Below are 12,428 nucleotides of genomic sequence, written 5' to 3'. Positions count from 1 at the left end.
CCCCAACTCGTTTCTGAATATAGCTTCCGCCCTCCTCTGACGTGGGAGAATTTGTCTTCCCTGTCTGTCTGATCCTGTTTTTAACCCTGATGGCACCAAAGCCCCAGGAGCCTCGTGGAGTGTTGGAAAGAGCACTGGACAAGGCCTTGGGAGATCCAGGGCCAGGTCCTTGCTCAGTTACCACCTGCTCTGTGACAGGTGGCAAGTTGCCAAACCTCTCTGGGTCCCAGTATTTCTGGCCAAACAAGAGAGGGTACATCAGAGGCAAGGCTTCCTTCCAGGTCTGGGGAAGCTTGTTTGCCTCCCAAGACATAACTCCTTGACCAGGCAGGGGTCAGACAAGGAGCTTTGTTCCCCCTGGACTCTGTCCCAGTCAAGTGTGCACATTTGGGCCACTGGATATTTCACGGGTCATCCCATCATGATTTGGAGGTGGAAGCAGGGAGAGCAGCCAGAAATTGAGACCTGCTGGTATTATGAAGGACCTACTGTGTGCCGGGCACCTGCTGGTCTCTCCAGGTCACGCCCCATTCCCTGGGAGGGGGGCTTCTGTGCAGGCCTCTCATGTTCTGAGCCAGGTGAGAAGCGGTACCCAGGTGACAGCAACAAGGAGGGAGCCCTGACCGTATCCCAGGTGCCAGGTGCAAGGCCTTACCTATTCCAGGCAGGGACACGGGCAAGTGCAAAGGCCCTGAGGCAGGAATTACCTGGTGTATGTGAAGACAGAGAGCTGGTGTGTCTAGAGCAAAGTGAGCAGGCAGGGAGAGGAGAATATGGAGCAGGTGGACCCAAGTCAGGCCAGGCTCTGTACACTGCCATGGATTAATGGCGATCATCCTTGGTCCTGAGCCCTCAGAGGTCAGGCATCAGGTCTGTCTGATTCACTACCATGTGACTCCATGCTCAGAGAAGCCAAAAGTGCAGGCGGTGGACACAGATGGTCCACAAGCAAACACAACGGGATGTATCAATTAGTGATAAGGGCTCGGAAGAAAAAACAAAGCAGGATAGGAGATAGAGAAGGTATGGGCTGTTTTGTGAGGCTTTAACAAGATTATTTACCTTCAAAGGTGCTTAACGTACTTTAAGATCCATATCCCCTTCAGGCATTTATTCATTTCATATTTCTTCCCTGTCTAACGGGAAAAAGGTTGTAAGGCCACTCAGCACCTGTCATGTAATGAGTACTCTGTGAGTGTTCGTTTTTTTGTCTCCCTGCTTGAGTTAAGAAGGGGCCCTCCCTCACCTCCAGCTGACATTCTGAGAGGCAGTTCGTTCAGCCAATCATCAGCTTAGCCGATAGTGAGGCAGGGTGCCAAGGCAGCACCCCGACAGGTGAATTTGGACGTCAGAGCTGGTGACTGCAGCAGGAGGTGACTACAACAGGAGGTGACTGCAGCAGTCACTCTTGTGACTGCAACACACCCCACTGCTGTGTGCAAGGCACTTGAGCAAGCCGGGACAGCTCACTCCGTTTACCAGGGCAGGACTCACTTCTTTCTCAAGAGCACAGTGTGTTCCCACTGCTCTGTCCCCTTTCCCTCTCCAGGACTTCCTGGCTCCTGGAGGCATTCTGAACATGCTGGTCCCACCACACCCCCGGAGAGGAAGAGGGGCCATTCATTCAGTGTTTGCCTTGTGTCTGGCCCTGGGCTAATAAGCACTTCCCCACTGGCAGTGAGAGGGCTGGGGGAGAGGCAGAGCAGTGGGGGTGAGAAGAGAGACCTGTCCGGGCCAGAGGCTCCATCCACGATGATGCGGTGACCCTAATGCCTCCTTTCTCTCTGCGGCCTTGTGCCCAAGGCGCAAGAGTTGCCCAAAGGGCGTCCTCGCGGGCGAGGGCTCCACAGGAAAATCCAGAGGACAGAGGATTGCACCTTGGGGTCCTTCCTCTGTCAGAAGCTTCCCCGACCCCCGGGAAGCCCTGCTGATCCGGGAAGGACCGCAGGTCACAATCCTTTTCCTTTTCTGGGTGGCTGGCCGTCCCTGGCAGTTTTGTGACCACCGTGGGTTGGCCTCCCCACCCCCGCCGTGAGATTGTAACCCAAGGAAATGAGGTCACCTCTGGTTGGATCAGCACTGCTCTAACGCTGGCCTGTGGTTATCAGTGACATAAGAGGCCGTTCTGGCCCGGCCCGACGGGGAGGGAAACCTGTTTGGGTGATGGGACTTCAACCTGGACATGAATTATACTTGGGAAAGTGGCCCCCCAGGGTGCTCTGAGGCTCTGTGTTTGTAAGGGAGCGGCATCCTGGCCACAGAACATTCCAGTCTGTGACTGCCCAGGCTCTGGCTGCTCTTAATTATTAACATGACGAGGATTTACAATAAGAAAATGTAGTAACTGGAGCTCTCCATTGATCATTTCTAGCTTAATACAACTCAGACTTTTCAGTTGTGATTTGTAATAGGCAACCCCGTGCCAGCCACCTAAGCTAGCCCTTTACAATGCTCATCTTACTTAAAGGTCACAAAACCCCTTGAGCCAAGTACTGCTGCTGACATTAGTCTCACTTTATAGCTGGGGAAACTGAGGCACCAGGAAGCTAAAACCACAGTGCGGTTAGTAAGTGGTTAGAGCGAGAGTCAAACCCAGGCCTGGGGCTTCCCCGGCGGTCCAGTGGTTAGGACACTGCATTTCCACTGCATGGGGCACAGGTTCGATCCCTGGTCAGGGAACTAAGATCCCACATGCTGTGGGGAGTGGCCAGGAGGGAAAAAAAACAAAACAAAACACCCAGGCCTGTGTGATGCCAAAGCCTAGAATTGGTACCCAGACCCCCATAGCCCGTCCTTTTCTGCCCAGAGCATTCTGGAGCCCCGCGGACATGGCAGCTGCTGCTTTTTGGTCACAGAATAGTTCACTGGGAGACTTGGATGCGCCCTTCTGGGGGGAGGTGCCCTCACAGGTGGGAAGCCATTGCCCACCGAGTTGGAACTTGGACGTTACCTTGAACTGTATCCTCACACGCTCTAGTAGGAGGCCCAGAGTGGGTAGGCCCGTAACTTAGCCAGGAGGAGGAGCTCGACGGCTCCCTAGGAGCCCAGTTTACCCACTCTGAGGCCTGGATTGTGAGCCAGGGCCAGGTAGGGAGCCACAGTCATCACATGGAAGAGCGATGGGAGGCCTGAAGGCTTCTGAGCATCGAGTGATGGGATGGGGTTCGTGCCTCGGGAAGATCACCTCTTGCAAAGATGGGTTTGGGGCGGGGTGACCCTGGAGTCCAAGGCCTGGTGAGGGGGCTGGGCAATGACCCAAGGCAGAGGGGCTGAGGGTCCCAGGGTGATGGCTTTGGAGAAGGGGGTGGGGGCAGGACTAGGCGGCTGCAAAGAGATGCTTTGGGGACATCTGCCTGGTAGGTAATAGGTACACTAACTTACACCTGGGACGGTCCGGATTTAAAACTCAAGGTCCCGGAGAGCTTGCTTGCATAACCTCATCCCTCCCCTCCCACTCCCACCCCAAGCCCTTTACTGCGAGCCACACTGCCGGGTAAGTTTCCATTAGATCAAATTATTAAGCATGGAGGTCAGCGACTTTGGGCAGGAATCTGAAGTATTCAAGTGCTCTTCTAAAAGCAAATAAAATTGTTTTCTGTAGATGTCATTGGACTCACGCCTCAGCCTAGAATTTCAAGGCCCTCCGTTACATTCCACCTACTCTCCCCCCACCCAAACCTCCCTGGTCCCTTTCTTCCTCTCTCCCTACATGGCCACTGCTCACTGACCCCCACGCAGTCCGACGCAGTCTGGCGTCCCCCACCTGGAATGTGCCCCCGCCCCCCGCCCCGAGCAGAGGTTGTGAGCACGAGCTCTCTGCTGCCGCTCAGGGAGCCCTCGTCCGGGGCAGAGCCGCGGATGGGAAGGAGGCGGATGCTGCAGCTCCTGAGGTGTGGTGGGTAGAGATGACAGAGGGAGGCTTGAGGGGGACACAAAGGGAGTGGAGCCCTTAGCACCTCCTGTCCTGTAGGTACTTGGGCCATGGGTGGTGTGGGGTGGGCATCTGCAGATTATCAGAAAGATGGTGGCCCCTGCATCGCAGGTCTGCTTGGGGGCCACCAGCCTCTCGGTCTTTCATTGATCCTGCCCCACCCAGTGGAATGTGGTGGAAAAAGCGTGGTTCTGGGCATCAGTGGCTCCAGCGTCCAGTCCTGCCTCTGCCTCTTCCTCTTCCTGGCTGTGTGATCTGGGTCAATCTTTTATCTTCCTTCCTCTGAGCCCAGTTTCATCCTTGTGAAAAGAGAACAGTAACTCCTATTAAACGCTGGCTTGCTGTTTAAATGAGATAGTACTGAGTAGATATATGTGCAAGGCCCCCAGCACAGTGCCTGGCACCGGCTGGGTGCTCAGAACCGGGACATCTTGGATTAGTTAATAAGCAAGGCAAGCTTTTGTGTGGGCCTTAGAATATACCAGGGGCCTTGCACACATGTTTCATCCTCACCACAGTGCTGTGAAGTGGATCCTGTCGCTGTGCCTGTGATTATCAACTCGGTAAACATTGTGATATTAATAATAACAATAAAAGTAGTGAACATTCATTGGGCACATACTGTTTTCTAAGATTATGTCTATGGTTGTCCCTATTTCACATCTAGGGAAATTGAGGCTGGTGAAGAAGGCAAAGCCCCTTGTGGAAGGTCAGCCAGCCAGTGGGTAGCAGAGCTAGGATTTGAACCCTGAGAGCATGGAAATCCAACACGCTGCCTTATTCTCTTTACCCAGAGGGGCCTGTGCTCTGTGCTAGGCCCTCAGACACAGATGATAACATGCACACCCCTGGCCCCGGGACAGCCTGCAGCTTTACTGCGACTCCTCACACAGGCCTGTGAAGTAGCTGGAACCATTATCCCTCTTTTTCTCCTTTTCTTCCTCCCCTCTTTCCTTTTGTCCTTTCCTTCTTTCTCGTGAGGTATGTGTATAATGTACAAACGTCAAAGTGCACGAATGTTAAAGGTGAGGCTTGATGAACGCTTGCCTGTGTTCCCACCCGTGTCACCATCGCCCCATCAAGACAACATGTCTCCACCTCCCGAGAGGTTCCCTGGAGCCCCCTCCCAGTCAGGAACCACCACCACCACCACCACTGTTCTGACTTTTATTACCATAGATTGATCTTGCCTATCTTCAGACTTCATAGAAAGCTTTCCCCGTTTTACAGTTGAGGAAACCGAGGCTCAGAGAGGGGAAGCAACTAGTCCCAGGTCCCCCAGCTTCCAAGTGGCAGAGCCAGGAGGTGAGCCCACGTCTGTCTGCCACTGCCCCACGGGTTCTTATCACCCATGCTGGTGACGGGAGGAGTCAGGCCCACAAGAGCCCCCAAACAGCAGTGGTGAATCCACAAAAAGCATTGATTTTCCCTCCAGGTGGGCTGATTTCTAGCCTCTGTTTGCCTTTTAAAATCAGTTCAGCCAATAAGGTTAACTAGCCTTGGCAGGCACCTGCGAGTGGTGCTGAGGGCAGGCCTGCAGCGCTGGCATGGGGTGGCAGGAGCCCAGGAGCCCTGGAACATTTTCCTTGGACGTGGAAGGCGGCTGTATCGACCTCACTGGGCAGGCGGCACAGGTGATTGAACCGTGTTGATCCTGCGGCCCGGAGCCCTTCCGGAAGGTGCCTGGGAGCAGCCAGTCCTGGCCTTACGTAACCAGACTGGCCCCAAGCTCTGCAGGCCGGTGAGTTTTCCATCTCCTCCCTAGCACTTCGGCCCCTGTGTCTGGGGCGGCACTTCAGCCCCTGGGAGCCTGGGCTCCGTGGGCTGGGAGAGGCCTCCTGGGGCCTCGAGGGTGAGCTCACCTTGGTGCCACACCTGGGATTCACCTCGCTCTGTGTTGAGGTCACCTCCAGAGGATTGCCAGGGGATGACATCATCCCACAATCCCTCAGTGATGTGCAAGGGCCCAGCCTCCCAGGTAGGAAAGGTGAGTAGCTTCAAGGAAGAGTCTCACTCAGCTGGGAAGGGAAGCTGGGGGCGCTCCCTCCGTGATGTTCTGTTAATCACTCAGTGATCTCATTACTCAGCAACCCTACAGAGCTGCGAATTAAGGCAGGGGTAGAAATTGGGCGCTGAAGGCTTAAGAAAGACCATTTGGCCGTGGAGAAGTTGATTTTCCTCCAGCATAACCTCCTGTGGTCCCCAGAGCTCCTCTGCCACTGGCTCATTTGTTCTTCCTGATCTCTGACGTGGGCCAACGCTATGAGCCTGCCAAGCCCAGGCCCCTGTCTCCTCTCTCACACCCTGTGGCCTCAGAGGACAAGGGCCCTGCTCAATTTCTCCTTTGACCCCGGATGCTGAGGATGAGAGGGAGGGGAGGCGGCATGAGCCCTGGAGAGCCTGGTGGAAGGCAGACCTGAGCTGGGGTTCCATCTTGGCCAACTCTTGCTGTGTGACCTTGGGGATGGAACTCACCTTCTCTGAGCCTCAGTTTCCTGGTTCTAAAATGGGGATCAGCGGAATTCCCTGGTGGTCCAGTGGTCAGGACTCCACGCTTCCACTGCAGGGGGCACGGGTTTGATCCCTGGTCAGGGAACTAAGATCCCGCGTGTCGCGTGGCACAGCCAAGATAAATAACTAAATAAAATAGGGATCAGGACATTTCACAGGAGCAGAAGGGATACGATGAATGCATATAGGCCTGATTGGGGCCTCTCCTGGCTTAATGGCCTGGAGGCCCAGCGATCTGAAGGCTAAACCGAGTCTGTTGCTCTCTTGTCTCTGGGAATATCCTTGTGACCCCCACAAGGAAACAAGCTCTAGGTATCTTTCTGAGCCTACCTTTTCTTGTTAATTGAGCATCAGCTGTATCACACTAGGAGCCAGGGGCACAAAGACAGGGTCTTAGTAAAAATGAAGTGCCCTTGCCCTGGCCGGACTCATTCTTTCACAAAGAAGTGGCCATTTACAAGGCTGTCTTAGAGACCAGTTGCTTAGAACTGACAATCCTTTATTTTACAGCCTGTGGACAGGACCCATGGGGCCTGATTCATGTTTAAAATAACCACAGCCCGGCCACCTCAGGCACTGCCCCCTAGCTGCCCGTTAGGCTGGCCTTTAGAATCGGTGCCCTCTCCCCGCGGGGAGTTTACCTGGGAATCAGAAGTGAGCTTCAGCCACAGCCATCTGGTGTCCACTCAGCAGCTCCTCGGCGGTGTCTCCAAGTCACCTTGAGCTCGGCACGGCCGTACGGGACTCGGTACCTTTCCCTCCGCGATAGTCCTGCTTCTCTTCCAGGGGCTCCCAGCCCAGTGAATGGTTCCAGAAAGAAACGTGGCCGTCTGCTTGCATGCCTCCGTCGACCCGCCCCTGTGCCCTGTCCATCAGCGAGTCCTGGCTGCTCCGTACACCATACCTGCATCCCTCCCTCCTCTCCATCCCCACCACTCTGGGTCCAGGCCACCATCTCTGACCTGCACCACTGCAGCAGCCTCCCAGATCTCCCTAGTGCACAGGGCCCTCTGGTTGGTCCTAAGCCTCCAGAGGGATCCTGTCGAAGTGCCAGCCTGACCGTGCTGCTGTGCTTAGGATCCAGTCTGATGGCCTCTGGCCCACCTAACCTGCCCCCCGCCCTTCTCCGACTGCGTCGCACCCACTTCCCTTTGCTCTGTTGCTGCAGCCGTGGTGACCTTTGTCCAATTACCCCAACGACCCATGCCCTTCCCGCTTCCAGACCTCTGCAGTGCTGTCCCGACGACTCTCCCTCCCTCTTTGCCAGGACAGCCTACTCATCCTTCAGACCTCAACTCCCAGAGACGGCGTCCCAGCCCACTCTCCCCAGGGGTCCATCACCCCATGAGTCCCTCGCACGGCACCCCGCAGCTTTCCACCAAAGTTGGGATGAGGTGTTTGTTTAGGAGCTGAGTGATCTCTCTAAGCTCAATGAAGGAAGAGACCGTGTCTGTCTGGTTCCTCACTGTCTCTAGTGCCTGCCAGGTGGTAAATGCTCAAAAAGTATTTGTTGAATACTTAGCATATTGCTGACAGATCCCAGTGTGGTGCCATTGTCCCCAACAGCAAGGTGGCCTAGCTGTCCACGGAGCCACCTGCCCGCACTGTACCTCCCCCGCCCCACCTAGATGCCCACGTCCCTGTCCCCGAGGGCTGCAGGTATGTTACCTTACATGGTAAAGGGAACTTTACACATGTGATTATGTCAAGGGTCTTGAGATGGGGGATGATCCTGGGTTATCCAGCTGGGCAGGATGGAATCACAAGAGTCCTTACAAGAGGGAGTTAGGAGGTCAGAGGAGAGAAGATGCCCTGCGGCTGGCTTGGAAGATGGAGGAAGGGGCTATGAGCCGAGGCCTCTAGAAGCTGAAAAGGGCAAGAAAACCGATTCTCCCCAGGAGTTCAGCCCTGCAGACCCATCTCAGACTTCGGACCTCCAGAAGTATAAGAGAATAAGTGTGTATTGTTTGAAGCCATTAACTTGGTGATAATTCATTCCAGCAGCCACAGGAAAGTAATACGTGTATTAGTCTAGCTGTGTCTAGGGCTTTGTGGGAGGGTGGGGGGCTGAGTGGGGGGAGCTCAAGAGAGGAGGGAGTCAGGAACCGTTGGTACCAGGCCCTGATCCCTAGAATGGTCTCAATTCTCATGTGAGTGTTCAAAACACCCCATTAACAGTGGGTGGTGGTATCCCCGTTTAACAGAAGGGTTCACAGAGGTGAAGTTATCTCAGAGGTGAAGTTATCTGCCTGAGTTCCATAGAAAAGTGGCAGAGTCAGGATTGGACAGTGAATCCGTCTGACTCCGTGCTCTTGCCGCCATCCCGTCCAGTCCTCCTCCCCTCCTTCTAAGGGGTAAGGCCCGCATTTGGAGAGCGCCACGGAGATGGGAGCCCTGCCCGCCCCCACCCCCGTGCCTGAGCAGGTCCAGGCTTCCCCCAGATGGGAGTCTGGGTTGTCTGAGCAGTGGTCACCAAGTGAAGTGTCCCTAGCTGTCCCCTGCAGCTGGGATGGGTGTCCCCATCTCAACAAGGCTTCTGTACTTGTCTCCTTCAGTGTGAACGAGTTGTACGTCGATGACCCGGACAAGGACAGCGGGGGCAAAATTGACGTCAGCCTGAACATCAGTCTACCCAATTTGCACTGTGAATGTGAGTATTCCCAGCAGCCCTCTGCTCCGGCAAGACACTTCCTCTAGACAGTGCTGTGTGTGCAGAAATGGCGAGATGACCGGGACAAGTTAAGTGGATGGCAAGCTGCAAACAACGGGCAGCAGGAAACTCTCCCCACTTTTGTGGGGCAGGACGTAATCAGATGTGCACGCACTTGGATGTTTTTTGGAATAAGAAAACACAAGACACTGCCAGCTTTGCTCCCAAGAAGTAAAACGTAGATTTTCTGCAAGTGGTTTATTGAGAGAGGGCTCCCAGGAGGAACCTGTAAGGGCATGAGGGAGGTGAAAAGACAGGCAGCGGTGTGTCTTCAGCTGACGTCTAATTGCGGCCTGATCCCACAGGGAGCCATGGGGTGTGAATGACATTGTAGTCTGTCTCGCCTGGTAGCAAGGGGGCTGGGCTGTTAGTATCCATATCCTTGGCTGATGGGTACAGGGCGGTGTAGGGGGATGGGTGGGGGTAGTGTAACCTCCCAAGCATCCCAAGGCAAGGGGACCTCCAACCAGCCAAGAGCAGTCGCCGGGAGAAGGATGCAGCTCTGAGCTGTCAGCAGCCGTGGGAAACATCCTTTTTGACTTCACACTCCATTGTGTGTCTGTGTGTTTTGTTTTGTTTTGTTTTACTTGATGTGTTTCAACCAGGAGGATGAATTACCTGTGGAAAACAAAACCTATTGGGAGTCTGGTTTAGAGTCAGATTCTGGCTCCTTTGTTTACGAAAACTGTGTGACCCTGGCTAAGGTGACCCCTCCGAGCCTCAGTTTCCTCAACTGTGAAATGGGCGTAGTGCCATCTCTTGCTTGAGGTTGTTGGGAGAATCTAATGAGCTGGTTCCTAGATTTGTTAACAAGCAGGCTGGGTTTCCAGCTGTCCCTCTGCCCCAGCCTGGCACGGACCCCATGCAGGCCCTTCTCCTCCTCCTCCCTCCCTTCCTCCTGAAAGGCAGAACATTGGGCGGGTCTGTGGCAGAGATAGGGAAAGATTCAGCTCTGTTATTGCTTTTGGTGAGAATTACATCACAGTTTTGAATGCACAGTGGGCCCCGAGCCAGGAAACCTGTTGAAATGGGTTGGTTTTATTTTTATTTTTTCTCTTTCTCTCAGAAAAATAACTTGTCTGGCAGCTTCTCCTTCAGGAGTTGGTTGTGTCTCTGGAGCAAAGAAATTCTTAGGCCAGAGGACTGGGACCAGGGGGGCAGGGGCAGGAAAGGATGTGGTTCCAGGCTCGGTCCCCGCTCCAGGTGGTGGCCCAGGAGGGGTGGGCGACCTGAAGCTGCTGGCTGTGCTGATCCACCGGGCCTTGCCCACCCCAGCGGCTCCCACTAGAGCCCCGCACTTAGGCTTTTCTTTAAAAGAACTTCGAATTTTTATTATAGGAAAAAGAAAATGCGTGCTCACTATTATACCTTTGGAAAATCCAGAGCAGCAGAGAGAGAAGTCACCCATAATTCCACCCCCGCTGACAACATCAGTTGACATTTGATGCTGTTCCATCCGGTTGGCCTTCCGTTCCCTGCATTTCTAAACATGGCTGAGATCATGCTGCCTGTGCATTCTCATATCCTGCTTTTAAAAATAATCTTTTTCTGGTAAACAACTAATACAGTGATACATTTTTTTATTTTTAAAAAAGATACATGTTCAAAATACAGAAATATATAAAGAAAAAAGTAAAAGAAGTACGTGCTTCCCACATGTCAACCACCGCAGAGGAAGCCCCTGTTAGCAGTTGGGACCCCTTCACTCACCCCTATGTATCTCTGTCTGTCTGTCTGCAAACATATGTCATGTTTGGTGTTTTTTTTTTTTTTCTTTTTACATAACCGGGACCCAACTACAGGAAACCTTTCTGGGATTTCTTGTTTTTTCCATTTATATCTTGGAGCTGTTCTTATATTACTCATAATATTAGTAAAATAATAACCACAGCTGCCATTTATTCATCTCTTACTCGGGGGCAGGCCCTGTCCAGAATCCTTTGGCCGTGTTTGTGCCTTAAGATGAGAGGTGCTCTAGCAGAGTAGCCAAAGGGTGTGGGCTCTGGATCCAGACTCTGTGGGTTTCAACCCAAGCACCACTGTTTCTTAGCTGTGAGGTCTCAGGCAAGTTACTTAACCTCTCTGTGCGTCAGTGTCCCCCAGTATAGGATGGGTCTGATAATATTATCTTCCCCACAGGGATGTTCAGATGGTGCCTTCTTATGGAAAAGGCACTTGGAAGAGTGTCTAGCCCATAGTAAGTTCTGTTTTATTTTTTTAATCCTCGCAAACCTAGGATAGAACAAGCAACTGAGGCACAAAAAGGTTAGGTAACTTGCTCGAGGTGCCACGGTGTAGGGGGCAGAGCCAGGAACCACAGGATAGGACAGACAAGGACAGCCCAGACAGCCCCAGAGCTCAGACTGCCCCTCCCCACATACGGGTTTAGCTCATTCCTTGTACCCACTGCACAGCATTCCGGAGGGGGCTGTGCCATTGACCAGTGCCCCGTTGACAAGCAGTTGGGTTGCTTCCAGTCGTCCCAATTTCAAATAAGGTTGCCCAGAGCCTTGTGCGCACGTCTGGATGTGTGTGCGTCTGGAGGACGGGCTCCCCGGGGGTGGAACTGCTGAGTCAAACGGGGACCTGCTTGCATTTCTTTAAATCCGAACATTACGACATCAGCATTTCCCACGTACGACAGACCCGGAAGCATCATTTTTAGTGGCACATCACACTCCCTTCTATGGATGGGCCCTCGCATACTTCCATGCCCATCGAGGAAAACTGGGTTCTTCCCATTTTTCCCTTTTACAGTCAGCTCGCTGAGAATTGCTTCCAGCTGCTCTTTCTCTGTATCGCAGCCTGCTTTCTAGCGCTCCTATCAGGGAAATCTCTGCATTTCCATAGTTTACAGGGGTCCTTGCTTGCCTCTTGGACCATCTCAGGGAATACAGTTGGCCTGGGCCTGCCCATTTTGCAGGTTAGGAAGCTGAGGCACAGTAGGTGACGGAGAGTCACATTGGAGTCAGGACCAGGACTCCGGGCCCCAGGCTTCCCGTTTAGTGCACTGAGGAACCCAGAAAAGTGCCCACACTCCTGGAGGGCAGGGCCTGGAGGAGCGGGCATTGGGTAAAGGAAGGTGTGAATGAATGACTGCCTGAGCCTGAATGATGCCCAGGGAACCCAGAGACTGTCTGAGACGTAGTAAGTGCTGACATTTATTATGTACTTGCCGCCTACTGAGCATCAGGCCCCGTTCTAAGCATTTTCGACACATATTAATTATCTGACCCTCCTGATTCTCCAAGGAAGCTTTACTTGTTATCCCCGCCC

General features: G+C 53.5%; 1 protein-coding gene across 1 annotated transcript in view; it reads left to right on the top strand.

Annotated features, from left to right (window-relative positions):
* The window catches only part of ERGIC1 (endoplasmic reticulum-golgi intermediate compartment 1), a gene marked incomplete at its 5' end in the record, with an annotated part of 105,521 nt that overhangs the window by 59,494 nt on the left and 33,599 nt on the right, over positions 1 to 12,428 (top strand). Inside the window, one exon of the mRNA XM_024753370.1 lies at positions 8,998 to 9,092. Within this exon, the coding sequence (XP_024609138.1) occupies positions 8,998 to 9,092 (95 nt within the window). The remainder of the gene's footprint in view (positions 1 to 8,997; positions 9,093 to 12,428) is intronic.

Source organism: Neophocaena asiaeorientalis, unplaced genomic scaffold, assembly GCF_003031525.2.
Source record: "Neophocaena asiaeorientalis asiaeorientalis breed wild unplaced genomic scaffold, Neophocaena_asiaeorientalis_V1.1 scaffold268, whole genome shotgun sequence".
Taxonomy (NCBI): domain Eukaryota; kingdom Metazoa; phylum Chordata; class Mammalia; order Artiodactyla; family Phocoenidae; genus Neophocaena; species Neophocaena asiaeorientalis.
This window is presented reverse-complemented; position numbering and strand designations above follow the sequence as displayed.